The sequence below is a fragment of the Lonchura striata genome, chromosome 2 (assembly GCF_050655825.1).
Source record: "Lonchura striata isolate lonStrDom1 chromosome 2, ASM5065582v1, whole genome shotgun sequence".
In the NCBI taxonomy this organism is placed as follows: Eukaryota; Metazoa; Chordata; class Aves; order Passeriformes; family Estrildidae; genus Lonchura; species Lonchura striata.
Window position 1 is genome coordinate 155,700,063 of NC_140704.1, and position 25,998 is coordinate 155,726,060.

General features: G+C 52.0%; 1 protein-coding gene and 7 pseudogenes across 1 annotated transcript; all 8 read right to left on the minus strand.

The window, feature by feature from the left end:
• Window positions 1-1,239: 1,239 nt before the first annotated feature.
• On the minus strand, window positions 1,240-2,596 carry LOC144246629 (feather beta keratin pseudogene; annotated as a pseudogene).
• A 1,399-nt stretch (window positions 2,597-3,995) lies between these two features.
• Window positions 3,996-4,313, minus strand: LOC144245938 (feather beta keratin-like). The gene has a single exon (XM_077781546.1). It carries the CDS (start codon window positions 4,311-4,313, stop codon window positions 3,996-3,998), a length of 318 nt encoding a protein of 105 aa, XP_077637672.1.
• Window positions 4,314-7,260: 2,947 nt separating this feature from the next.
• LOC144246616 (feather beta keratin pseudogene) lies at window positions 7,261-7,578 on the minus strand (annotated as a pseudogene).
• Window positions 7,579-10,530: 2,952 nt separating this feature from the next.
• On the minus strand, window positions 10,531-10,848 carry LOC144245937 (feather keratin pseudogene; annotated as a pseudogene).
• Window positions 10,849-13,801: 2,953 nt separating this feature from the next.
• LOC144246614 (feather beta keratin pseudogene) lies at window positions 13,802-14,110 on the minus strand (annotated as a pseudogene).
• A 2,955-nt stretch (window positions 14,111-17,065) lies between these two features.
• Window positions 17,066-17,383, minus strand: LOC144246611 (feather beta keratin pseudogene; annotated as a pseudogene).
• A 2,962-nt stretch (window positions 17,384-20,345) lies between these two features.
• Window positions 20,346-20,663, minus strand: LOC144246606 (feather beta keratin pseudogene; annotated as a pseudogene).
• Window positions 20,664-23,621: 2,958 nt separating this feature from the next.
• Window positions 23,622-23,939, minus strand: LOC144245936 (feather beta keratin pseudogene; annotated as a pseudogene).
• Window positions 23,940-25,998: the final 2,059 nt, after the last annotated feature.

The following is a 25,998-nucleotide window of genomic DNA, read 5'->3' on the forward strand; positions in this document are numbered from 1 at the left end:
CTCGAGACTAAGGGTTAGAGGAATCTCCCAAAGTTCATCAAGGCAAAGGTGAAGTTCTGCATATGGAGAGGAAAACTGCACTTGGCCCAGGATAATGCTGGGGACTGAGATTCTGGAAAGTGACTTTTGTGATCAGGATCCTGCTGATGGTGCTGATTGAGATCATAGTGACCAGCAGGTTGCAGTGGGGGATGACTTCAGTGGGGTGTCACCAGTGTCCAAGGCAGAGTTGTGGAAATTGTTGCCATGAAATTGTGAGAGGTGGCCCTTCCTCTCTTTAGAGCACTGGGCAGATTCGATGTGGGTGGTGTGGACAGTTCCGGCCTCGAGATGAGAAGAACAAGGGGACAGTGGACCAAGAGCAGTTGAGGGCCACTAGACACTTCAATTTCTGGCGGAACTTTACTAGAGAAGAGACTGAGAGAGCTGGGACTATGAAGAGACAAGGCTGGGCAGGGGGTGTCAGCAGTGTGTGGGAGCCCAGCTGTTGTCAGCACTGCACACATGAAAGGAATAGGGCATGTGCAAAAATGAGAGAATAGATGGAATTCCATGTGCAAAGGAGGGAAGAGTTTTTCAGTGTGCGTGGAAGGTCTCAGAGTGTAAGAGACAATGTGGTCTCTCTCCTTGGAGGTCCAAAAGTGAACTGGCCATAGTCCTGGAAATCCTGCTGGGCTGCCTGAGGAAGAGGAATGGAAGCATTGGCATTCAGGAGTTCCTGCCCAAGTGCATGATGTTATTCCTCTGTTCATGGGGAGGACTCGAGAGTGCTGCAGGGAAGCAAATTTTTCAAGTCTATGTCTGGGTAGAGTGACTTTGGCACAGCAGTGCCCAGGAGAGAATTGTTGTGTCAAAGTCTTTGGTAGATCAGGTGATGGCCATGTGTCATGTTCTGGAAGGTTCCCCCACTCCCCTTTTTCCCATGTCAGCGTTAGTTGTTACTGGTGGGGTCATATTTGTTAAGAAATGTCCTTTACTCCCTTTCCATCCAACATAATATTTGAGTGCTGGTATTGAATATGGTGGGGATGTGAGACCATTGGCATCCAAAACCAAGAGGCAGCAACTGAGGTTGTGATGCAAGAAAAATTTATTGAAGTGAAATACTGATGAGAAGGAAGAAGCTGAAGGAATCAGGCATGAGGTACAAGTAGAGAGACCATCAGCTGAGCTGCTTTGCTTGCAGGAGCTGTTGCCAGAGGCCAGAGCTGGTGGTGTCAGGGGTGGTGCTGAGGGTCCTCAGCAGATGTAGCCACCCCTCCTGCCATAGCAGCCCAGGCCTCCCAGCCCGTAGCCATAGCCAAGGCCAAAGCCAAATCCACCAGAGATGGGCTGTCCCTGGGCACTGAGCTCACTGCCCAGAGCAGCCGAGGAGGTGGATCCGACGGCGGTGTTCTGGGGGAAGGAGGTCATGATGGGTCCTGGCAGGGTGACCAGCACAGGGGAAGGGTCGATGATGACGCGGGAATCCTGGCACTGCAGGGCACAGGGCTCGTTGCAGCTGTTGGCCAGCGGGGTGGGTCCGCAGGTGGATCCGCAGAGGGTGTTGCAGGCCATGGGTGTGGTGTGGAGGGTGCCTGGAAGAGAAGGGGTCAGGTAGGACAGGGGTGTAGGGGTGTGAGGGGCAGTGATGCAATAGATTGATGCAATGTGGAGGCTGTTGTGGGGCTGTGGAGCTGCTGAGGCTGGGGCTGAACTGGCTGGAAGAGAGGGGCCAGGGCTGCAGGAGCAGGAGGGTCAGGGGCTTGAGACTCACCTGGTTGTCTGCAGGAGCAGAAGGCTTCAGGAGAAGTGTGTGAGGGAGAGACGCTGTGGATCGGCTTTTATGCTGGTTCTGGAGGGGTGGGTCAACCTTGTCCAATGGCTTTGGGGCATTTTGGAGGCCTCGTGAGTGCTGAGCTGGGGAGTTTTTGCTCCCCACAACTCTGCAGTGTCATGTCCTGCGCTTGAGGCCATGACTTTGGCGGCAACTTTTAAATGCAAGTATTAGAGACCAAAGGCTGCTATTGAAGTTGTTTGTCTATGAGGGCTGAAGACGTGACCAAAAGTTTGGAGAGGTGGGATGTCATAGTCGTGGCAGTGATGTGCTGTGGTTTTGTGGGTTTGTGGTGAAGAGAGACCTTGTTCCCCCACAGCCACGTCAGCCTCGTGTCCGTCTGACCTTGGTGTCAGCTTTCAAGTGAGAGTTGGTATTTGGGAGGATTTTTTTGGAAGATGCGTGTCAGAGAAACCAGAATATACAACAAAAGCCTAAGAAAAACATGGGTGTCATCAGTGAGGTCATTCTGTGGCACTCGTATGGTTTATATTTTTTTGTGGGTGTGTTGTGAAGAGGGGCCCCAATTCCACCGCAGCCATGTCAGGCTGGTGTGGGCTTTGCAGCTGTGCTGTGCATGAGGAGCTGCCCCTTCCATCGTGGCCATTCCTCCTTTAAAGTGTGAGTGTTGGAAACCCAAGGCTGGTGTTGATGGAGCGTGTCAGTGGGGACTGAAGACGTGACCAAGATTTGGGAGCAAGGATGTCATCAGTGAGGTCATCCTGTGGAACTCATGGTTTTGGGTTTGTGGGTGTGTGGTGAAGAGGGGCCCCAAACTATCTGAGGTGTGTCAGGCTGGTCTGGGCTTTGCACCTGTGCCAGGTGTGAGCACCTGGACTCTTCCATTCCTTCTGGGCAGTTGCAGAGTTGCCCCTTCAGCAAGGTGGGTGGTGATGGAGTGTCTGAGGCCACACTTGTCTGAACCACCAGTCAGAAGGACCTCGAGACTAAGGGTTAAAGGAATCTCCCAAAGTTCATCAAGGCAAAGGTGAAGTTCTGCATAAGGAGAGGAAAACTGCACTTGACCCTGGATAATGGTGGGGACTGAGATTCTGGAAAGTGACTTTTGTGATCAGGATCCTGCTGATGGTGCTGATTGAGATCAGAGTGACCAGCAGGTTGCAGTGGGGGATGACTTCAGTGGGGTGTCACCAGTGTCCAAGGCAGAGTTCTGGAAATTGTTGCCATGAAATTGTGAGAGGTGGCCCTTCCTCTCTTTAGAGCACTGGGCAAATTCGATGTGGGTGGTGTGGACAGTTCTGGGCACGAGATGAGAAGAACAAGGGGATATTGGACATTGAGCAGTTGAGGGCCACTAGACACTTCAATTTCTGGCAGAACTTTACTAGAGGAGAGACTGAGAGAGCTGGGACTATGAAGAGACAAGGCTGGGCAGGGGGTGTCAGCAGTGTGTGGGAGCCCAGCTGTTGTCAGCACTGCACACATGAAAGGAATAGGGCATGTGCAAAAATGAGAGAATAGATGGAATTCCATGTGCAAAGGAAGGAAGAATTTTTCAGTGTGCGTGGAAGGTCTCAGAGTGTAAGAGACAATGTGGTCTCTCTCCTTGGAGGTCCAAAAGTGAACTGGCCATAGTCCTGGAAATCCTGCTGGGCTGCCTGAGGAAGAGGCATGGAAGCATTGGCATTCAGGAGTTCCTGCCCAAGTGCATGATGTTATTCCTCTGTTCATGGGGAGGACTCGAGAGTGCTGCTGGGAAGAGAATTTTTCAAGTCTATGTTTGGGTAGAGTGACTTTGGCACAGCAGTGCCCAGGAGAGAATTGTTGTGTCAAAGTCTTTGGTAGATCAGGTGATGGCCATGTGTCATGTTCTGGAAGGTTCACCCTCTCCCCTATTTCCCATGTCAGCATTAGTTTTTACAGGTGGGGTCATATTTGTTAAGAAATGTCCTTTACTCCCTTTCCATCCAACATAATATTTGAGTGCTGGTATTGAAAATGGTGGGGATGTGAGACCATTGGATTTCAAAACAAAGAGTCAGCAACTCAGGTTGCGATGCAAGAAAAATTTATTGAAGTGAAATACTGATGAGAAGGAAGAAGCTGAAGGAATCAGGCGTGAGGTACAAGTAGAGAGACCACCAGCTGAGCTGCTTTGCTTGCAGGAGCTGTTGCCAGAGGCCAGAGCTGGTGGTGTCAGGGGTGGTGCTGAGGGCCCTCAGCAGATGTAGCCACCCCTCCTGCCATAGCAGCCCAGGCCTCCCAGCCCGTAGCCAAGGCCAAGACCAAATCCAAATCCACCAGAGATGGGCTGTCCCTGGGCACTGAGCTCAGTGCCCAGAGCAGCCGAGGAGGTGGATCCGACGGCGGTGTTCTGGGGGAAGGAGGTCATGATGGGTCCTGGCAGGGTGACCAGCACAGGGGAAGGGTTGATGATGACGTGGGAATCCTGGCACTGCAGGGCACAGGGCTCGTTGCAGCTGTTGGCCAGCGGGGTGGGTCCGCAGGTGGATCCGCAGCGGGTGTTGCAGGCCATGGGTGCGGTGTGGAGGGTGCCTGGAAAGGAAGGGATGAGGCAAGAGAGGGATTTCGGAGCATATGCGGCAGTGATGCTGGAGGGTGAAAGAGTTTGAAGGCTGTTGTGGGGATGTGGGGAGGTGTGAGGGCTGCTGAGGCTGGGGCTGAGTGTGCTGGAAGAGTGGGGCCAAGGGTGCAGGAGCAGAAGGGTCAGGGGCTTGAGACTCACCTGGTTGTCTGCAGGAACAGGAGAAGGTGTCAGGAGAAGTGTGTGAGGGAGAGAGGCTCTGGGCCAGCTTTTATTCTGGTTCTGGAGGGTGGGACAGCTTTGTCCCTTGGCCTTGGGGCATTTTGCTGGCCAGAGTTCCCGGCTGGCTCAGAGTTGTGAGTCCGGAGGTGGGGGAGTGTTTTCCATCCCACAACTCTGCAGTGTCATGTCCTAATTTAGTGTCATTGTCTGTCTGACCTTGTCAGCAGAGAGTGTTAGTGGCCAAATACTGTGGATGAAGATGTTTTTTGTGGAGAACTGTGGATGTGACCTGAGCTTTGGAGAGTGATGTGTGATCACTGAAGTCAGCCCCTGGCCCTCAAGAGCTGTGGTGTGTGGATGTCTTGTGGTGAGGATCCTCATTCCCCCACAGCCATGTCAGGCTCATTTGGGCTTTGCAGCTCTTCTGGGGGTGAAGTTGTCTACTTGCAATAGATACTCTTCCCTCCCTGTCCTGTTGCCAACATTCTAGACCTGTCTATATGCCAGGCCTTTCCTGCTGGATTTGGGAGAACAATCCCTGTGACGCCTCTCCTCCTGTCCAATGTCTTGTGTTGGTTCATCCGTAGCGCTCGTCTCAGCTGGGCTCAGCAAGGTCACACTCTGGGGTCCCATGGCTGGGCTCTGAGTGAAACCAAAAAAGGAAAACGGGTTCAGGAAAAGAAGAAGAAGGCCTGAGAGGAGCAGGTGTAGGAACTGCAGACATTCACTTTTCAGAAAAATAGCATCAAACTGGAAACTCTCTGGAGGTACCATATATAGAGTTATCGTATCTCTTTTATCAGACAGAGTCTTGCAAGTCATGGGGGGGGAGAGTATTCCTCCCCACAACTCTTCCCTGTCTTGTCTGCTGAGGCCATGTCCATCTGACCTTGGTGTCAGCTTTATTGTGAGACTTGGCATTTGGGAGCATTGGTATAGAGGATGTGTGTCAGAGAAACCAGAATATACAACAAAAGCCCAAGGAAAATATGGGTGTCATCGGTGAGGTCATTTGGTGGCACTTTTGTGCTTTAGTTTATGGGTGTGTTTTGAAGAGGGGCCCAATTCCACCACAGCCATGTCAGGATGGTGTGGGCTTTGCAGCTGTGCTGTGCATGAGGAGCTGCCCCTTCCATCGTGGTCATTCCTCCTTTAAAGTGTGAGTGTTGGAAACCCAAGGCTGGTGTTGATGGAGCGTGTCAGTGGGGACTGAAGACATGACCAAGATTTGGGAGCAAGGATGTCATCATTGACGTCATCCTGTAGAACTCATGGTTTTGGGTTTGTGGGTGTGTTGTGAAGAGGGGCCCCAAACTATCTCAGGTGTGTCAGGCTGGTCTGGGCTTTGCACCAGTGCCAGGTGTGAGCACCTGGACTCTTCCATTCCTTCTGGGCAGTTGCAGAGTTGCCCCTTCAGCAAGGTGGGAGGTGATGGAGTGTCTGAGGCCACACTTGTCTGAACCACCAGTCAGAAGGACCTTGAGACTAAGGGTTAGAGGAATCTCCCAAAGTTCATCAAGGCAAAGGTGAAGTTCTGCATAAGGAGAGGAAAACTGCACTTGGCCCAGGATAATGGTGGGGACTGAGATTCTGGAAAGTGACTTTTGTGATCAGGATCCTGCTGATGGTGCTGATTGAGATCAGAGTGACCAGCAGGTTGCAGTGGGGGATGACTTCAGTGGGGTGTCACCAGTGTCCAAGGCAGAGTTGTGGAAATTGTTGCCATGAAATTGTGAGAGGTGGCCCTTCCCCTCTTTAGAGCACTGGGCAGATTCAATGTGGGTGGTGTGGACAGTTCTGGCCTCGAGACGAGAAGAACAAGGGGACAGTGGACATTGAGCAGTTGAGGGTCACTAGACACTTCAATTTCTGGCAGAACTTTACTAGAGGAGAGACTGAGAGAGCTGGGACTATGAAGACACAAGGCTGGGCAGGGGGTGTCAGCACTGTGTGGGAGCCCAGCTGTTGTCAGCACTGCACACATGAAAGGAATCGGGCATGTGCAAAAATGAGAGAATAGATGGAATTCCATGTGCAAAGGAGGGAAGAATTTTCAGTGTGCGTGGAAGGTCTCAGAGTGTAAGAGACAATGTGGTCTCTCTCCTTGGAGGTCCAAAAGTGAACTGGCCATAGTCCTGGAAATCCTGCTGGGCTGCCTGAGGAAGAGGCATGGAAGCATTGGCATTCAGGAGTTCCTGCCCAAGTGCATGATGTTATTCCTCTGTTCATGGGGAGGACTCGAGAGTGCTGCTGGGAAGAGAATTTTTCAAGTCTATGTCTGGGTAGAATGACTTTGGCACAGCAGTGCCCAGGAGAGAATTGTTGTGTCAAAGCCTTTGGTAGATCAGATGATGGCCATGTGTCATGTTTGGGAAGTTTCCCCCTCTCCCCTATTTCCCATGTCAGCGTTAGTTTTTACTGGTGGGGTCATATTTGTTAAGAAATGTCCTTTACTCCCTTTCCATCCAACATAATATTTGAGTGCTGGCATTGAATATGGTGGGGATGTGAGACCATTGGATTCCAAAACCAAGAGGCAGCAACTCAGGTTGTGATGCAAGAAAAATTTATTGAAGTGAAATACTGATGAGAAGGAAGAAGCTGAAGGAATCAGGCGTGAGGTACAAGTAGAGAGACCATCAGCTGAGCTGCTTTGCTTGCAGGAGCTTTTGCCAGAAGCCAGAGCTGGTGGTGTCAGGGGTGGTGCTGAGGGCCCTCAGCAGATGTAGCCACCCCTCCTGCCATAGCAGCCCAGGCCTCCCAGCCCGTAGCCATAGCCAAGGCCAAAGCCAAATCCACCAGAGATGGGCTGTCCCTGGGCACTGAGCTCACTGCCCACGGCAGCCGAGGAGGTGGATCCGACGGCGGTGTTCTGGGGGAAGGAGGTCATGATGGGTCCTGGCAGGGTGACCAGCACAGGGGAAGGGTTGATGATGACGTGGGAATCCTGGCACTGCAGGGCACAGGGCTCGTTGCAGCTGTTGGCCAGCGGGGTGGGTCCGCAGGTGGATCCGCAGAGGGTGTTGCAGGCCATGGGTGTGGAGTGGAGGGTCCTGGAAGAGAAGCGATGAGGCAGGAGAGGGATTTCGGAGCATATGCGGCAGTGATGCTGGAGGGTGAAGGAGTTTGGAGGCTGTTGTGGGGATGTGGGTAGGTGTGAGGGCTGCTGAGGCTGGGACTGAGTGTGCTGGAAGAGTGGGGCCAAGGGTGCAGGAGCAGAAGGGTCAGGGGAATGAGACTCACCTGGTTGTCTGCAGGAGCAGGAGGAGAAGGTGTCAGGAGAAGTGTGTGAGGGAGAGAGGCTCTGGGCCGGCTTTTATTCTGGTTCTGGGGGGTGGGACAGCTTTGTCCCTTGGCCTTGGGGCATTTTGCTGGCCACAGTTCCTGGTTGGCTCAGAGCTGTGAGTCCGGAGGTGGGGGAGTGTTTTCCATCCCACAACTCTGCAGTGTCATGTCCTAATTTAGTGTCATTGTCTGTCTGACCTTGTCAGCAGAGAGTGTTAGTGGCCAAATACTGTGGATGAAGATGTTTTTTTGTGGAGAACTCTGGATGTGACCTGAGCTTTGGAGAGTGGTGTGTGATCACTGAAGTCAGCCCCTGACCCTGTTGTCCTGTGGTTTGTGGATGTCTTGTGGTGAGGAACCTCATTCCCCCACAGCCCTGTCAGGCTCATCTGGGCTTTGCAGCTCTTCTGGGTGTGAAGTTGTCCACTTGCATTACATACTCTTCCCTCCCTGTCCTGTTGCCAACATTCTAGACCTGTCTATATGCCAGGCCTTTCCTGCTGGCTTTGGGAGAACAATCCCTGTGACGCCTCTCCTCCTGTTCAATGTCTTGTGTTGGTTCATCCATAGCGCTCGTCTCAGCTGGGCCCAGCAAGGTCACACTCTGGGGTCCCATGGCTGGGCTCTGAGTGAAACCAAAAAAGGAAAACGGGTTCAGGAAAAGAAGAAGAAGGCCTGAGAGGAGCAGTTGTAGGAACTGCAGACATTCACTTTTCAGAAAAATAGCATCAAACTGGAAACTCTCTGGAGATACCATATATAGAGTTATCATATCTCTTTTATCAGACAGGGCTTTGCAAGTCATGAGGGGGGCAGAGTATTCCTCTCCAGAACTCTTCCCTGTCTTGTCTGCTGAGGCCATGTCCATCTGACCTTGGTGTCAGCTTTATTGTGAGACTTGGCATTTGGGAGCATTGGTATAGAGGATGTGTGTCAGAGAAACCAGAATATACAACAAAAGCCCAAGGAAAATATGGGTGTCATCAGTGAGGTCATTTTGTGGCACTTTTGTGCTTTAGTTTGTGGGTGTGTTGTGAAGAGGGGCCTCAATTCCACCACAGCCATGTCAGGCTGGTGTGGGCTTTGCAGCTGTGCTGTGCATGAGGAGCTGCCCCTTCCATCGTGGTCATTCCTCCTTTAAAGTGTGAGTGTTGGAAACCCAAGGCTGGTGTTGATGGAGCGTGTCAGTGGGGACTGAAGACATGACCAAGATTTGGGAGCAAGGATGTCATCATTGACGTCATCCTGTAGAACTCATGGTTTTGGGTTTGTGGGTGTGTTGTGAAGAGGGGCTCCAAACTATCTGAGGTGTGTCAGGCTGGTCTGGGCTTTGCACCAGTGCCAGGTGTGAGCACCTGGACTCTTCCATTCCTTCTGGGCAGTTGCAGAGTTGCCCCTTCAGCAAGGTGGGAGGTGATGGAGTGTCTGAGGCCACACTTGTCTGAACCACCAGTCAGAAGGACCTTGAGACTAAGGGTTAGAGGAATCTCCCAAAGTTCATCAAGGCAAAGGTGAAGTTCTGCATAAGGAGAGGAAAACTGCACTTGGCCCAGGATAATGGTGGGGACTGAGATTCTGGAAAGTGACTTTTGTGATCAGGATCCTGCTGATGGTGCTGATTGAGATCAGAGTGACCAGCAGGTTGCAGTGGGGGATGACTTCAGTGGGGTGTCACCAGTGTCCAAGGCAGAGTTGTGGAAATTGTTGCCATGAAATTGTGAGAGGTGGCCCTTCCCCTCTTTAGAGCACTGGGCAGATTCAATGTGGGTGGTGTGGACAGTTCTGGCCTCGAGACGAGAAGAACAAGGGGACAGTGGACATTGAGCAGTTGAGGGTCACTAGACACTTCAATTTCTGGCAGAACTTTACTAGAGGAGAGACTGAGAGAGCTGGGACTATGAAGACACAAGGCTGGGCAGGGGGTGTCAGCACTGTGTGGGAGCCCAGCTGTTGTCAGCACTGCACACATGAAAGGAATCGGGCATGTGCAAAAATGAGAGAATAGATGGAATTCCATGTGCAAAGGAGGGAAGAATTTTCAGTGTGCATGGAAGGTCTCAGAGTGTAAGAGACAATGTGGTCTCTCTCCTTGGAGGTCCAAAAGTGAACTGGCCATAGTCCTGGAAATCCTGCTGGGCTGCCTGAGGAAGAGGCATGGAAGCATTGGCATTCAGGAGTTCCTGCCCAAGTGCATGATGTTATTCCTCTGTTCATGGGGAGGACTCGAGAGTGCTGCTGGGAAGAGAATTTTTCAAGTCTATGTCTGGGTAGAATGACTTTGGCACAGCAGTGCCCAGGAGAGAATTGTTGTGTCAAAGCCTTTGGTAGATCAGATGATGGCCATGTGTCATGTTTGGGAAGTTTCCCCCTCTCCCCTATTTCCCATGTCAGCGTTAGTTTTTACTGGTGGGGTCATATTTGTTAAGAAATGTCCTTTACTCCCTTTCCATCCAACATAATATTTGAGTGCTGGCATTGAATATGGTGGGGATGTGAGACCATTGGATTCCAAAACCAAGAGGCAGCAACTCAGGTTGTGATGCAAGAAAAATTTATTGAAGTGAAATACTGATGAGAAGGAAGAAGCTGAAGGAATCAGGCATGAGGTACAAGTAGAGAGACCATCAGCTGAGGTGCTTTGCTTGCAGGAGCTTTTGCCAGAAGCCAGAGCTGGTGGTGTCAGGGGTGGTGCTGAGAGCCCTTAGCAGATGTAGCCACCCCTCCTGCCATAGCAGCCCAGGCCTCCCAGCCCGTAGCCATAGCCAAGGCCAAAGCCAAAGCCACCAGAGATGGGCTGTCCCTGGGCACTGAGCTCAGTGCCCAGAGCAGCCGAGGAGGTGGATCCGACGGCGGTGTTCTGGGGGAAGGAGGTCATGATGGGTCCTGGCAGGGTGACCAGCACAGGGGAAGGGTTGATGATGACGCTGGAGTTCTGGCACTGCAGGGCACAGGGCTCGTTGCAGCTGTTGGCCAGCGGGGTGGGTCCACAGGTGGATCCGCAGCGGGTGTTGCAGGCCATGGGTGCGGAGTGGAGGGTGCCTGGAAAGGAAGGGATGAGGCAGGAGATGGATTTCGTACCATATGCGGCAGTGATGCTGGAGGGTGAAAGAGTTTGGAGGCTGTTGTGGGGATGTGGGGAGGTGTGAGGGCTGCTGAGGCTGGGGCTGAGTGTGCTGGAAGAGTGGGGCCAAGGGTGCAGGAGCAGAAGGGTCAGGGGAATGAGACTCACCTGGTTGTCAGCAGGAGCAGGAGGAGAAGGTGTCAGGAGAAGTGTGTGAGGGAGAGAGGCTCTGGGCCGGCTTTTATTCTGGTTCTGGAGGGTGGGACAGCTTTGTCCCTTGGCCTTGGGGCATTTTGCTGGCCACAGTTCCTGGTTGGCTCAGAGTTGTGAGTCCGGAGGTGGGGGAGTGTTTTCCATCCCACAACTCTGCAGTGTCATGTCCTAATTTAGTGTCATTCTCTGTCTGACCTTGTCGGCAGCTAGTGTTAGTGACCAAATACTGTGGATGAAGATATTTTTTTGTGGAGAACTCTGGATGTGACCTGAGCTTTGGAGAGTGGGGTGTGATCACTGAAATCAGCCCCTGACCCTGTTGTCCTGTGGTTTGTGGATGTCTTGTGGTGAGGAACCTCATTCCCCCACAGCCATGTCAGGCTCATCTGAGCTTTGCAGCTCTTCTGGGTGTGAAGTTGTCCACTTGCATTACATACTCTTCCCTCCCTGTCCTGTTGCCAACATTCTAGACCTGTCTATATGCCAGGCCTTTCCTGCTGGATTTGGGAGAACAATCCCTGTGACGCCTCTCCTCCTGTTCAATGTCTTGTGTTGGTTCATCCATAGCGCTCGTCTCAGCTGGGCCCAGCAAGGTCACACTCTGGGGTCCCATGGCTGGGCTCTGAGTGAAACCAAAAAAGGAAAACGGGTTCAGGAAAAGAAGAAGAAGGCCTGAGAGGAGCAGTTGTAGGAACTGCAGACATTCACTTTTCAGAAAAATAGCATCACACTGGAAACTCTCTGGAGATACCATATATAGAGTTATCATATCTCTTTTATAAGACAGAGCCTTGCAAGTCATGAGGGGGGCAGAGTATTCCTCCCCACAACTCTTCCCTGTCTTGTCTCCTGAGGCCATGTCCATCTGACCTTGGTGTCAGCTTTATTGTGAGACTGGGTATTTGGAGCATTGGTATAGAGGATGTGTGTCAGAGAAACCAGAATATACAACAAAAGCCCAAGGAAAATATGGGTGTCATCGGTGAGGTCATTTGGTGGCACTTTTGTGCTTTAGTTTGTGGGTGTGTTGTGAAGAGGGGCCCCAATTCCACCGCAGCCATGTCAGGCTTGTGTGGGCTTTGCAGCTGTGCTGTGCATGAGGAGCTGCCCCTTCCATTGTGGTCATTCCTCCTTTAAAGTGTGAGTGTTGGAAACCCAAGGCTGGTGTTGATGGAGCGTGTCAATGTGGACTGAAGATGTGACCAAGATTTGGGAGCAAGAATGTCATCATTGAGGTCATCCTGTGGAACTCATGGTTTTGGGTTTGTGGGTGTGTGGTGAAGTGGGGCCCCAAACTATCTGAGGTGTGTCAGGCTGGTCTGGGCTTTGCACCAGTGCCAGGTGTGAGCACCTGGACTCTTCCATTCCTTCTGGGCAGTTGCAGAGTTGCCCCTTCAGCAAGGTGGGTGGTGATGGAGTGTCTGAGGCCACACTTGTCTGAACCACCAGTCAGAAGGACCTCGAGACTAAGGGTTAGAGGAATCTCCCAAAGTTCATCAAGGCAAAGGTGAAGTTCTGCATAAGGAGAGGAAAACTGCACTTGGCCCAGGATAATGGTGGGGACTGAGATTCTGGAAAGTGACTTTTGTGATCAGGATCCTGCTGATGGTGCTGATTGCGATGAGAGTGACCAGCAGGTTGCAGTGGGGGATGACTTCAGTGGGGTGTCACCAGTGTCCAAGGCAGAGTTGTGGAAATTGTTGCCATGAAATTGTGAGAGGTGGCCCTTCCTCTCTTTAGAGCACTGGGCAGATTCGATGTGGGTGGTGTGGACAGTTCTGGCCTCGAGACGAGAAGAACAAGGGGATATTGGACATTGTGCAGTTGAGGGTCACTAGACACTTCAATTTCTGGCAGAACTTTACTAGAGGAGAGACTGAGAGAGCTGGGACTATGAAGAGACAAGGCTGGGCAGGGGGTGTCAGCAGTGTGTGGGAGTCCAGCTGTTGTCAGCACTGCACACATGAAAGGAATAGGGCATGTGCAAAAATGAGAGAATAGATGGAATTCCATGTGCAAAGGAAGGAAGAATTTTTCAGTGTGCATGGAAGGTCTCAGAGTGTAAGAGACAATGTGGTCTCTCTCCTTGGAGGTCCAAAAGTGAACTGGCCATAGTCCTGGAAATCCTGCTGGGCTGCCTGAGGAAGAGGCATGGAAGCATTGGCATTCAGGAGTTCCTGCTCAAGTGCATGATGTTATTCCTCTGTTCATGGGGAGGACTCGAGAGTGCGGCAGGGAAGAGAATTTTTCAAGTCTATGTCTGGGTAGAATGACTTTGGCACAGCAGTGCCCAGGAGAGAATTGTTGTGTCAAAGCCTTTGGTAGATCAGGTGATGGCCGTGTGTCATGTTTGGGAAGTTTCCCCCTCTCCCCTATTTCCCATGTCAGCGTTAGTTGTTACAGGTGGGGTCATATTTGTTAAGAAATGTCCTTTACTCCCTTTCCATTCAACATAATATTTGAGTGCTGGTATTGAATAGGGGGAGTGTATGAGACCATTGGAATTCAAAACCAAGAGTCAGCAACTGAGGTTGTGATGCAAGAAAAATTTATTGAAGTGAAATACTGATGAGAAGGAAGAAGCTGAAGGAATCAGGCGTGAGGTACAAGTAGAGAGACCATCAGCTGAGCTGCTTTGCTTGCAGGAGCTTTTGCCAGAGGCCAGAGCTGGTGGTGTCAGGGGTGGTGCTGATGGCCCTTAGCAGATGTAGCCACCCCTCCTGCCATAGCAGCCCAGGCCTCCCAGCCCGTAGCCATAGCCAAAGCCAAATCCACCAGAGATGGGCTGTCCCTGGGCACTGAGCTCACTGCCCAGAGCAGCCGAGGAGGTGGATCCGACGGCGGTGTTCTGGGGGAAGGAGGTCATGATGGGTCCTGGCAGGGTGACCAGCACAGGGGAAGGGTTGATGATGACGCGGGAATCCTGGCACTGCAGGGCACAGGGCTCGTTGCAGCTGTTGGCCAGCGGGGTGGGTCCGCAGGGCTGGCAGAGGGTGTTGCAGGCCATTGGTGTGGAGTGGAGGGTGCCTGGAAAGGAAGGGATGAGGCAGGAGAGGGATTTTGGAGCATGTAGGGCAGTGATGCTGAAGGGTGAAGGAGTTTGGAGGCTGTTGTGGGGATGTGGGGAGGTGTGAGGGCTGCTGAGGCTGGGGCTGAGTGTGCTGGAGGAGTGGGGCCAAGGGTGCAGGAGCAGAAGGGTCAGGGGAATGAGACTCACCTGGTTGTCTGCAGGAGCAGGAGGAGAAGGTGTCAGGAGAAGTGTGTGAGGGAGAGAGGCTCTGGGCCGGCTTTTATTCTGGTTCTGGAGAGGTGGGACAGCTTTGTCCCTTGGCCTTGGGGCATTTTGCTGGCCAGAGTTCCCGGCTGGCTCAGAGTTGTGAGTCCGGAGGTGGGGGAGTGTTTTCCATCCCACAACTCTGCAGTGTCATGTCCTAATTTAATGTCATTGTCTGTCTGACCTTGTCAGCAGAGAGTGTTAGTGGCCAAATACTGTGGATGAAGATGTTTTTTTGTGGAGAACTCTGGATGTGACCTGAGCTTTGGAGAGTGGTGTGTGATCACTGAAGTCAGCCCCTGGCCCTCAAGAGCTGTGGTGTGTGGATGTCTTGTGGTGAGGAACCTCATTCCCCCACAGCCCTGTCAGGCTCATCTGGGCTTTGCAGCTCTTCTGGGTGTGAAGTTGTCCACTTGCATTACATACTCTTCCTTCCCTGTCCTGTTGCCAACATTCTAGACCTGTCTATATGCCAGGCCTTTCCTGCTGGCTTTGGGAGAACAATCCCTGTGACGCCTCTCCTCCTGTTCAATGTCTTGTGTTGGTTCATCCGTAGCGCTCGTCTCAGCTGGGCCCAGCAAGGTCACACTCTGGGGTCCCATGGCTGGGCTCTGAGTGAAACCAAAAAAGGAAAACGGGTTCAGTAAAAGAAGAAGAAGGCCTGAGAGGAGCAGTTGTAGGAACTGCAGACATTCACTTTTCAGAAAAATAGCATCAAACTGGAAACTCTCTGGAGGTACCATATGTAGACTTATCATATCTCTTTTATCAGACAGAGCCTTGCAAGTCATGAGGGGGGCAGAGTATTCCTCCCCACAGCTCTTCCCTGTCTTGTCTGCTGAGGCCATGTCCATCTGACCTTGGTGTCAGCTTTATTGTGAGACTTGGCATTTGGGAGCATTGGTATAGAGGATGTGTGTCAGAGAAACCAGAATATACAACAAAAGCCCAAGGAAAATATGGGTGTCATCGGTGAGGTCATTTGGTGGCACTTTTGTGCTTTAGTTTGTGGGTGTGTTTTGAAGAGGGGCCCCAATTCCACCGCAGCCATGTCAGGCTGGTGTGGGCTTTGCAGCTGTGCTGTGCATGAGGAGCTGCCCCTTCCATCGTGGTCATTCCTCCTTTAAAGTGTGAGTGTTGGAAACCCAAGGCTGGTGTTGATGGAGCGTGTCAGTGGGGACTGAAGATTTGACCAAGATTTTGGCAGTGTGGTGTCATCATTGAGGTCATCCTGTAGAACTCATGGTTTTGGGTTTGTGGGTGTGTGGTGAAGTGGGGCCCCAAACTATCTCAGGTGTGTCAGGCTGGTCTGGGTTTTGCACCTGTGCCAGGTGTGAGCACCTGGACTCTTCCATTCCTTCTGGGCCACTGCAGAGTTGCCCCTTCAGCAAGGTGGGTGGTGATGGAGTGTCTGAGGCCACACTTGTCTGAACCACCAGTCAGAAGGACCTCGAGACTAAGGGTTAGAGGAATCTCCCAAAGTTCATCAAGGCAAAGGTGAAGTTCTGCATATGGAGAGGAAAACTGCACTTGGCCCAGGATAATGCTGGGGACTGAGATTCTGGAAAGTGACTTTTGTGATCAGGATCCTGCTGATGGTGCTGATTGAGATCATAGTGACCAGCAGGTTGCAGTGGGGGATGACTTCAGTGGGGTGTCACCAGTGTCCAAGGCAGAGTTGTGGAAATTGTTGCCATGAAATTGTGAGAGGTGGCCCTTCCTCTCTTTAGAGCACTGGGCAGATTCGATGTGGGTGGTGTGGACAGTTCCGGCCTCGAGATGAGAAGAACAAGGGGACAGTGGACCAAGAGCAGTTGAGGGCCACTAGACACTTCAATTTCTGGCGGAACTTTACTAGAGAAGAGACTGAGAGAGCTGGGACTATGAAGAGACAAGGCTGGGCAGGGGGTGTCAGCAGTGTGTGGGAGCCCAGCTGTTGTCAGCACTGCACACATGAAAGGAATAGGGCATGTGCAAAAATGAGAGAATAGATGGAATTCCATGTGCAAAGGAGGGAAGAGTTTTTCAGTGTGCGTGGAAGGTCTCAGAGTGTAAGAGACAATGTGGTCTCTCTCCTTGGAGGTCCAAAAGTGAACTGGCCATAGTCCTGGAAATCCTGCTGGGCTGCCTGAGGAAGAGGAATGGAAGCATTGGCATTCAGGAGTTCCTGCCCAAGTGCATGATGTTATTCCTCTGTTCATGGGGAGGACTCGAGAGTGCTGCAGGGAAGCAAATTTTTCAAGTCTATGTCTGGGTAGAGTGACTTTGGCACAGCAGTGCCCAGGAGAGAATTGTTGTGTCAAAGTCTTTGGTAGATCAGGTGATGGCCATGTGTCATGTTCTGGAAGGTTCCCCCACTCCCCTTTTTCCCATGTCAGCGTTAGTTGTTACTGGTGGGGTCATATTTGTTAAGAAATGTCCTTTACTCCCTTTCCATCCAACATAATATTTGAGTGCTGGTATTGAATATGGTGGGGATGTGAGACCATTGGCATCCAAAACCAAGAGGCAGCAACTGAGGTTGTGATGCAAGAAAAATTTATTGAAGTGAAATACTGATGAGAAGGAAGAAGCTGAAGGAATCAGGCATGAGGTACAAGTAGAGAGACCATCAGCTGAGCTGCTTTGCTTGCAGGAGCTGTTGCCAGAGGCCAGAGCTGGTGGTGTCAGGGGTGGTGCTGAGGGTCCTCAGCAGATGTAGCCACCCCTCCTGCCATAGCAGCCCAGGCCTCCCAGCCCGTAGCCATAGCCAAGGCCAAAGCCAAATCCACCAGAGATGGGCTGTCCCTGGGCACTGAGCTCACTGCCCAGAGCAGCCGAGGAGGTGGATCCGACGGCGGTGTTCTGGGGGAAGGAGGTCATGATGGGTCCTGGCAGGGTGACCAGCACAGGGGAAGGGTCGATGATGACGCGGGAATCCTGGCACTGCAGGGCACAGGGCTCGTTGCAGCTGTTGGCCAGCGGGGTGGGTCCGCAGGTGGATCCGCAGAGGGTGTTGCAGGCCATGGGTGCGGTGTGGAGGGTGCCTGGAAAGGAAGGGATGAGGCAGGAGAGGGATTTTGGAGCATGTAGGGCAGTGATGCTGGAGGGTGAAAGATTTTGGAGGCTGTTGTGGGGATGTGGGGAGGTGTGAGGGCTGCTGAGGCTGGGGCTGAGTGTGCTGGAAGAGTGGGGCCAAGGGTGCAGGAGCAGGAGGGTCAGGGGAATGAGACTCACCTGGTTGTCTGCAGGAGCAGGAGGAGAAGGTGTCAGGAGAAGTGTGTGAGGGAGAGAGGCTCTGGGCCGGCTTTCATTTTGGTTCTGGGGGCTGGGACAGCTTTGTCCCTTGGCCTTGGGGCATTTTGCTGGCCAGAGTTCCCGGTTGGCTCAGAGTTGTGAGTCCGGAGGTGGGGGAGTGTTTTCCATCCCACAACTCTGCAGTGTCATGTCCTAATTTAGCGTCCATGTCCGTCTGACCTTGTCGGCAAATTTTACATGCTAGCATTAGTGACCAAATACTGTGGATGAAGATGTTTTTTTGTGGAGAACTGTGGATGTGACCTGAGCTTTGGAGAGTGATGTGTGATCACTGAAGTCAGCCCCTGGCCCTCTTGTGCTGTGGTTTGTGGATGTCTTGTGGTGAGGATCCTCATTCCCCCACAGCCCTGTCAGGCTCATTTGGGCTCTGCAGCTCTTCTGGGTGTGAAGTTGTCCACTTGCATTACATATTCTTCCCTCCCTGTCCTGTTGCCAACATTCTAGACCTGTCTATATGCCAGGCCTTTCCTGCTGGATTTGGGAGAACAATCCCTGTGACGCCTCTCCTCCTGTTCAATGTCTTGTGTTGGTTCATCCGTAGCGCTCGTCTCAGCTGGGCCCAGCAAGGTCACACTCTGGGGTCCCATGGCTGGGCTCTGAGTGAAACCAAAAAAGGAAAACGGGTTCAGTAAAAGAAGAAGAAGGCCTGAGAGGAGCAGTTGTAGGAACTGCAGACATTCACTTTTCAGAAAAATAGCATCAAACTGGAAGCTCTCTGGAGGTACCATATGTAGACTTATCATATCTCTTTTATCAGACAGAGCCTTGCAAGTCATGAGGGGGGCAGAGTATTCCTCCCCACAATTCTTCCCTGTCTTGTCTCCTGAGGCCATGTCCATCTGACCTTGGTGTCAGCTTTATTGTGAGACTGGGTATTTGGAGCATTGGTATAGAGGATGTGTGTCAGAGAAACCAGAATATACAACAAAAGCCCAAGGAAAATATGGGTGTCATCGGTGAGGTCATTTGGTGGCACTTTTGTGCTTTAGTTTGTGGGTGTGTTGTGAAGAGGGGCCCCAATTCCACCGCAGCCATGTCAGGCTGGTGTGGGCTTTGCAGCTGTGCTGTGCATGAGGAGCTGCCCCTTCCATTGTGGTCATTCCTCCTTTAAAGTGTGAGTGTTGGAAACCCAAGGCTGGTGTTGATGGAGTGTGTCAAAGGGGATTGAAGTTGTGACCAAGATTTTGGCAGTGTGGTGTCATCAGTGAGGTCATCCTGTGGAACTCATGGTTTTGGGTTTGTGGGTGTGTGGTGAAGTGGGGTCCGAAACTATCTCAGGTGTGTCAGGCTGGTCTGGGCTTTGCACCAGTGCCAGGTGTGAGCACCTGGACTCTTCCATTCCTTCTGGGCAGTTGCAGAGTTGCCCCTTCAGCAAGGTGGGTGGTGATGGAGTGTCTGAGGCCACACTTGTCTGAACCACCAGTCAGAAGGACCTCGAGACTAAGGGTTAAAGGAATCTTCCAAAGTTCATCAAGGCAAAGGTGAAGTTCTGCATAAGGAGAGGAAAACTGCACTTGGCCCAGGATAATGGTGGGGACTGAGATTCTGGAAAGTGACTTTTGTGATCAGGATCCTGCTGATGGTGCTGATTGAGATCGGAGTGACCAGCAGGTTGTAGTGGGGGATGACTTCATTGGGGTGTCACCAGTGTCCAAGGCAGAGTTGTGGAAATTGTTGCCATGAAATTGTGAGAGGTGGCCCTTCCTCTCTTTAGAGCACTGGGCAGATTCGATGTGGGTGGTGTGGACAGTTCTGGCCTCGAGATGAGAAGAACAAGGGGATATTGGACATTGAGCAGTTGAGGGTCACTAGACACTTCAATTTCTGGCAGAACTTTACTAGAGGAGAGACTGAGAGAGCTGGGACTATGAAGAGACAAGGCTGGGCAGGGGGTGTCAGCAGTGTGTGGGAGCCCAGCTGTTGTCAGCACTGCACACATGAAAGGAATAGGGCATGTGCAAAAATGAGAGAATAGATGGAATTCCATGTGCAAAGGAGGGAAGAATTTTCAGTGTGCATGGAAGGTCTCAGAGTGTAAGAGACAATGTGGTCTCTCTCCTTGGAGGTCCAAAAGTCAACTGGCCATAATCCTGGAAATCCTGCTGGGCTGCCTGAGGAAGAGGAATGGAAGCATTGGCATTCAGGAGTTCCTGCCCAAGTGCATGATGTTATTCCTCTGTTCATGGGGAGGACACGAGAGTGCGGCAGGGAAGAGAATTTTTCAAGTCTATGTCTGGGTAGAATGATTTTGGCACAGCAGTGCCCAGGAGAGAATTGTTGTGTCAAAGCCTTTGGTAGATCAGGTGATGGCCGTGTGTCATGTTCTGGAAGGTTCCCCCACTCCCCTAGTTCCCATCTCAGCATTAGTTGTTACTGGTGAGGTCATATTTGTTAAGAAATGTCCTTTACTCCCTTTCCATCCAACATAATATTTGAGTGCTGGTATTGAATATGGTGGGGATGTGAGACCATTGGATTCCAAAACCAAGAGGCAGCAACTCAGGTTGTGATGCAAGAAAAATTTATTGAAGTGAAATACTGATGAGAAGGAAGAAGCTGAAGGAATCAGATGTGAGGTACAAGTAGAGAGACCACCAGCCGAGGTGCTTTGCTTGCAGGAGCTTTTGCCAGAGGCCAGAGCTGGTGGTGTCAGGGGTGGTGCTGAGGGTCCTCAGCAGATGTAGCCACCCCTCCTGCCATAGCAGCCCAGGCCTCCCAGCCCGTAGCCATAGCCAAGGCCAAATCCAAATCCACCAGAGATGGGCTGTCCCTGGGCACTGAGCTCACTGCCCAGAGCAGCCGAGGAGGTGGATCCGACGGCGGTGTTCTGGGGGAAGGAGGTCATGATGGGTCCTGGCAGGGTGACCAGCACAGGGGAAGGGTCGATGATGACGCGGGAATCCTGGCACTGCAGGGCACAGGGCTCGTTGCAGCTGTTGGCCAGCGGGGTGGGTCCGCAGGTGGATCCGCAGCGGGTGTTGCAGGCCATGGGTGTGGTGTGGAGGGTCCTGGAAGAGAAGGGATGAGGCAGGAGAGGGATTTTGGAGCATGTGCAGCAGTGATGCTGGAGGGTGAAAGAGTTTGGAGGCTGTTGTGGGGATGTGGGGAGGTGTGAGGGCTGCTGAGGCTGGGGCTGAGTGTGCTGGAAGAGTGGGGCCAAGGGTGCAGGAGCAGAAGGGTCAGGGGAATGAGACTCACCTGGTTGTCAGCAGGAGCAGGAGGAGAAGGTGTCAGGAGAAGTGTGTGTGGGAGAGAGGCTCTGGGCCGGCTTTTATTCTGGTTCTGGGGGGTGGGACAGCTTTGTCCCTTGGCCTTGGGGCATTTTGCTGGCCACAGTTCCTGGTTGGCTCAGAGTTGTGAGTCCGGAGGTGGGGGAGTGTTTTCCATCCCACAACTCTGCAGTGTCATGTCCTACTTTACCGTCCATGTCCGTCTGACCTTGTCGGCATCTTTTATGTGCTAGCATTAGTGACCAAATACTGCGGATGAAGATGTTTTTTTGTGGAGAACTGTGGATGTGACCTGAGCTTTGGAGAGTGGTGTGTGATCACTGAAGTCAGCCCCTGGCCCTCATGTGCTGTGGTGTGTGGATGTCTTGTGGTGAGGAACCTCATTCCCCCACAGCCACGTCAGGCTCATTTGGGCTTTGCAGCTCTTCTGGGTGTGAAGTTGTCCACTTGCATTACATACTCTTCCCTCCCTGTCCTGTTGCCAACATTCTAGACCTTTCTATATGCCAGGCCTTTCCTGCTGGCTTTGGGAGAACAATCCCTGTGACGCCTCTCCTCCTGTTCAATGTCTTGTGTTGGTTCATCCATAGCGCTCGTCTCAGCTGGGCCCAGCAAGGTCACACTCTGGGGTCCCATGGCTGGGCTCTGAGTGAAACCAAAAAAGGAAAACGGGTTCAGGAGAAGAAGAGGAAGGCCTGAGGAGCAGTTGTAGGAACTGCAGACATTCACTTTTCAGAAAAATAGCATCAAACTGGAAACTCTCTGGAGATACCATATATAGAGTTATCGTATCTCTTTTATCAGACAGAGCCTTGCAAGTCATGAGGGGGGCAGAGTATTCCTCCCCACAACTCTTCCCTGTCTTGTCTGCTGAGGCCATGTCCATCTGACCTTGGTGTCAGCTTTATTGTGAGACTTGGCATTTGGGAGCATTGGTATAGAGGATGTGTGTCAGAGAAACCAGAATATACAACAAAAGCCCAAGGAAAATATGGGTGTCATCGGTGAGGTCATTTGGTGGCACTTTAGTGCTTTAGTTTGTGGGTGTGTTATGAAGAGGGCCCCAATTCTACCACAGCCATGTCAGGCTGGTGTGGGCTTTGCAGCTGTGCTGTGCATGAGGAGCTGCCCCTTCCATTGTGGTCATTCCTCCTTTAAAGTGTGAGTGTTGGAAACCCAAGGCTGGTGTTGATGGAGCGTGTCAGTGGGGACTGAAGACGTGACCAAGATTTTGGCAGTGTGGTGTCTTCACTGAGGTCATCCTGTGGAACTCATGGTTTTGGGTTTGTGGGTGTGTGGTGAAGTGGGGTCCGAAACTATCTCAGGTGTGTCAGGCTGGTCTGGGCTTTGCATCTGTGCCAGGTGTGAGCACCTGGACTCCTCCATTCCTTCTGGGCAGTTGCAGAGTTGCCCCTTCAGCAAGGTGGGTGGTGATGGAGTGTCTGAGGCCACACTTGTCTGAACCACCAGTCAGAAGGACCTCGAGACTAAGGGTTAGAGGAATCTCCCAAAGTTCATCAAGGCAAAGGTGAAGTTCTGCATAAGGAGAGGAAAACTGCACTTGGCCCAGGATAATGCTGGGGACTGAGATTCTGGAAAGTGACTTTTGTGATCAGGATCCTGCTGATGGTGCTGATTGAGATCGGAGTAACCAGCAGGTTGCAGTGGGGAATGACTTCAGTGGGGTGTCACCAGTGTCCAAGGCAGAGTTGTGGAAATTGTTGCCATGAAATTGTGAGAGGTGGCCCTTCCTCTCTTTAGAGCACTGGGCAGATTCGATGTGGGTGGTGTGGACAGTTCTGGCCACGAGATGAGAAGAACAAGGGGATATTGGACATTGAGCAGTTGAGGGCCACTAGACACTTCAATTTCTGATGGAACTTTACTAGAGGAGAGACTGAGAGAGCTGGGACTATGAAGAGACAAGGCTGGGCAGGGGTGTCAGCAGTGTGTGGGAGCCCAGCTGTTGTCAGCACTGCACACATGAAAGGAATCGGGCATGTGCAAAAATGAGAGAATAGATGGAATTCCATGTGCAAAGGAGGAAAGAATTTTCAGTGTGCATGGAAGGTCTCAGAGTGTAAGAGACAATATGGTCTCTCTCCTTGGAGGTCCAAAAGTGAACTGGCCATAGTCCTGGAAATCCTGCTGGGCTGCCTGAGGAAGAGGCATGGAAGCATTGGCATTCAGGAGTTCCTGCCCAAGTGCATGATGTTATTCCTCTGTTCATGGGCAGGACTCGAGAGTGCTGCTGGGAAGAGAATTTTTCAAGTCTATGTCTGGGTAGAATGACTTTGGCACAGCAGTGCCCAGGAGAGAATTGTTGTGTCAAAGCCTTTGGTAGATCAGGTAATGGCCATGTGTCATGTTCTGGAAGGTTCACCCTCTCCCCTATTTCCCATCTCAGCGTTAGTTGTTACTGGTGGGGTCATATTTGTTAAGAAATGTCCTTTACTCCCTTTCCATCCAACATAATATTTGAGTGCTGGCATTGAATATGGTGGGGATGTGAGACCATTGGAATTCAAAACCAAGAGGCAGCAACTGAGGTTGTGATGCAAGAAAAATTTATTGAAGTGAAATACTGATGAGAAGGAAGAAGCTGAAGGAATCAGGCGTGAGGTACAAGTAGAGAGACCATCAGCTGAGCTGCTTTGCTTGCAGGAGCTGTTGCCAGAGGCCAGAGCTGGTGGTGTCAGGGGTGGTGCTGAGGGCCCTCAGCAGATGTAGCCACCCCTCCTGCCATAGCAGCCCAGGCCTCCCAGCCCGTAGCCATAGCCAAGGCCAAAGCCAAATCCACCAGAGATGGGCTGTCCCTGGGCACTGAGCTCACTGCCCAGAGCAGCCGAGGAGGTGGATCCGACGGCGGTGTTCTGGGGGAAGGAGGTCATGATGGGTCCTGGCAGGGTGACCAGCACAGGGGAAGGGTTGATGATGACGTGGGAATCCTGGCACTGCAGGGCACAGGGCTCGTTGCAGCTGTTGGCCAGCGGGGTGGGTCCGCAGGTGGATCCGCAGCGGGTGTTGCAGGCCATGGGTGCGGAGTGGAGGGTGCCTGGAAGAGAAGCGATGAGGCAGGAGAGGGATTTTGGAGCATGTGCGGCACTGATGCTGGAGGGTGAAAGAGTTTGGAGGCTGTTGTGGGGATGTGGGGAGGTGTGAGGGCTGCTGAGGCTGGGGCTGAATGTGCTAGAAAAGTGGGGCCAAGGGTGCAGGAGCAGAAGGGTCAGGGGAATGAGACTCACCTGGTTGTCTGCAGGAGCAGGAGGAGAAGGTGTCAGGAGAAGTGTGTGAGGGAGAGAGGCTCTGGGCCGGCTTTTATTCTGGTTCTGGAGGGGTGGGACAGCTTTGTCCCTTGGCCTTGGGGCATTTTGCTGGCCACAGTTCCCGGTTGGCTGAGTTGTGAGTCCGGAGGTGGGGGAGTGTTTTCCATCCCACAACTCTGCAGTGTCATGTCCTAATTTAGTGTCATTGTCTGTCTGACCTTGTCAGCAGAGAGTGTTAGTGGCCAAATACTGTGGATGAAGATGTTTTTTTGTGGAGAACTGTGGATGTGACCTGAGCTTTGGAGAGTGGTGTGTGATCACTGAAGTTAGCCCCTGGCCCTCATGTGCTGTGGTGTGTGGATGTCTTGTGGTGAGGATCCTCATTCCCCCATATCCCTGTCAGACTCATCTGGGCTTTGCAGCTCTTCTGGGTGTGAAGTTGTCCACTTGCATTACATACTCTTCCCTCCCTGTCCTGTTGCCAACATTCTAGACCTGTCTATATGCCAGGCCTTTCCTGCTGGCTTTGGGAGAACAATCCCTGTGACGCCTCTCCTCCTGTTCAATGTCTTGTGTTGGTTCATCTGTAGCGCTCGTCTCAGCTGGGCCCAGCAAGGTCACACTCTGGGGTCCCATGGCTGGGCTCTGAGTGAAACCAAAAAAGGAAAATGGGTTCAGGAAAAGAAGAAGATGGCCTGAGAGGAGCAGTTGTAGGAACTGCAGTCATTTGCTATTCAGAAAAATAGGATGAAACTTGAAACTCTCTGGAGATACCATATATAGAGTTATCGTATCTCTTTTATCAGACAGAGTTTTGCAAGTCATGAGGGGGGCAGAGTATTCCTCCCCACAACTCTTCCCTGCCTTGTCTCCTGAGGCCATGTCCATCTGACCTTGGTGTCAGCTTTATTGTGAGACTTGGCATTTGGGAGCATTGGTATAGAGGATGTGTGTCAGAGAAACCAGAATATACAACAAAAGCCAAGGAAAATATGGGTGTCATCGGTGAGGTCATTTTGTGGCACTTTTGTGCTTTAGTTTGTGGGTGTGTTGTGAAGAGGGCCCCAATTCCACCGCAGCCATGTCAGGCTGGTGTGGGCTTTGCAGCTGTGCTGTGCATGAGGAGCTGCCCCTTCCATTGTGGTCATTCCTCCTTTAAAGTGTGAGTGTTGGAAACCCAAGGCTGGTGTTGATGGAGTGTGTCAAAGGGGATTGAAGTTGTGACCAAGATTTTGGCAGTGTGGTGTCATCAGTGAGGTCATCCTGTGGAACTCATGGTTTTGGGTTTGTGGGTGTGTGGTGAAGTGGGGTCCGAAACTATCTCAGGTGTGTCAGGCTGGTCTGGGCTTTGCACCAGTGCCAGGTGTGAGCACCTGGACTCTTCCATTCCTTCTGGGCAGTTGCGGAGTTGCCCCTTCAGGAAAGTGGGTGGTGATGGAGTGTCTGAGGCCACACTTGTCTGAACCACCAGTCAGAAGGACCTCGAGACTAAGGGTTAAAGGAATCTTCCAAAGTTCATCAAGGCAAAGGTGAAGTTCTGCATAAGGAGAGGAAAACTGCACTTGGCCCAGGATAATGGTGGGGACTGAGATTCTGGAAAGTGACTTTTGTGATCAGGATCCTGCTGATGGTGCTGATTGCGATGAGAGTGACCAGCAGGTTGCAGTGGGGAAGTACTTCAGTGGGTGTCACCAGTGTCCAAGGCAGAGTTGTGGAAATTGTTGCCATGAAATTGTGAGAGGTGGCCCTTCCTCTCTTTAGAGCACTGGGCAGATTCGATGTGAGTGGTGTGGACAGTTCTGGCCTCGAGATGAGAAGAACAAGGGGA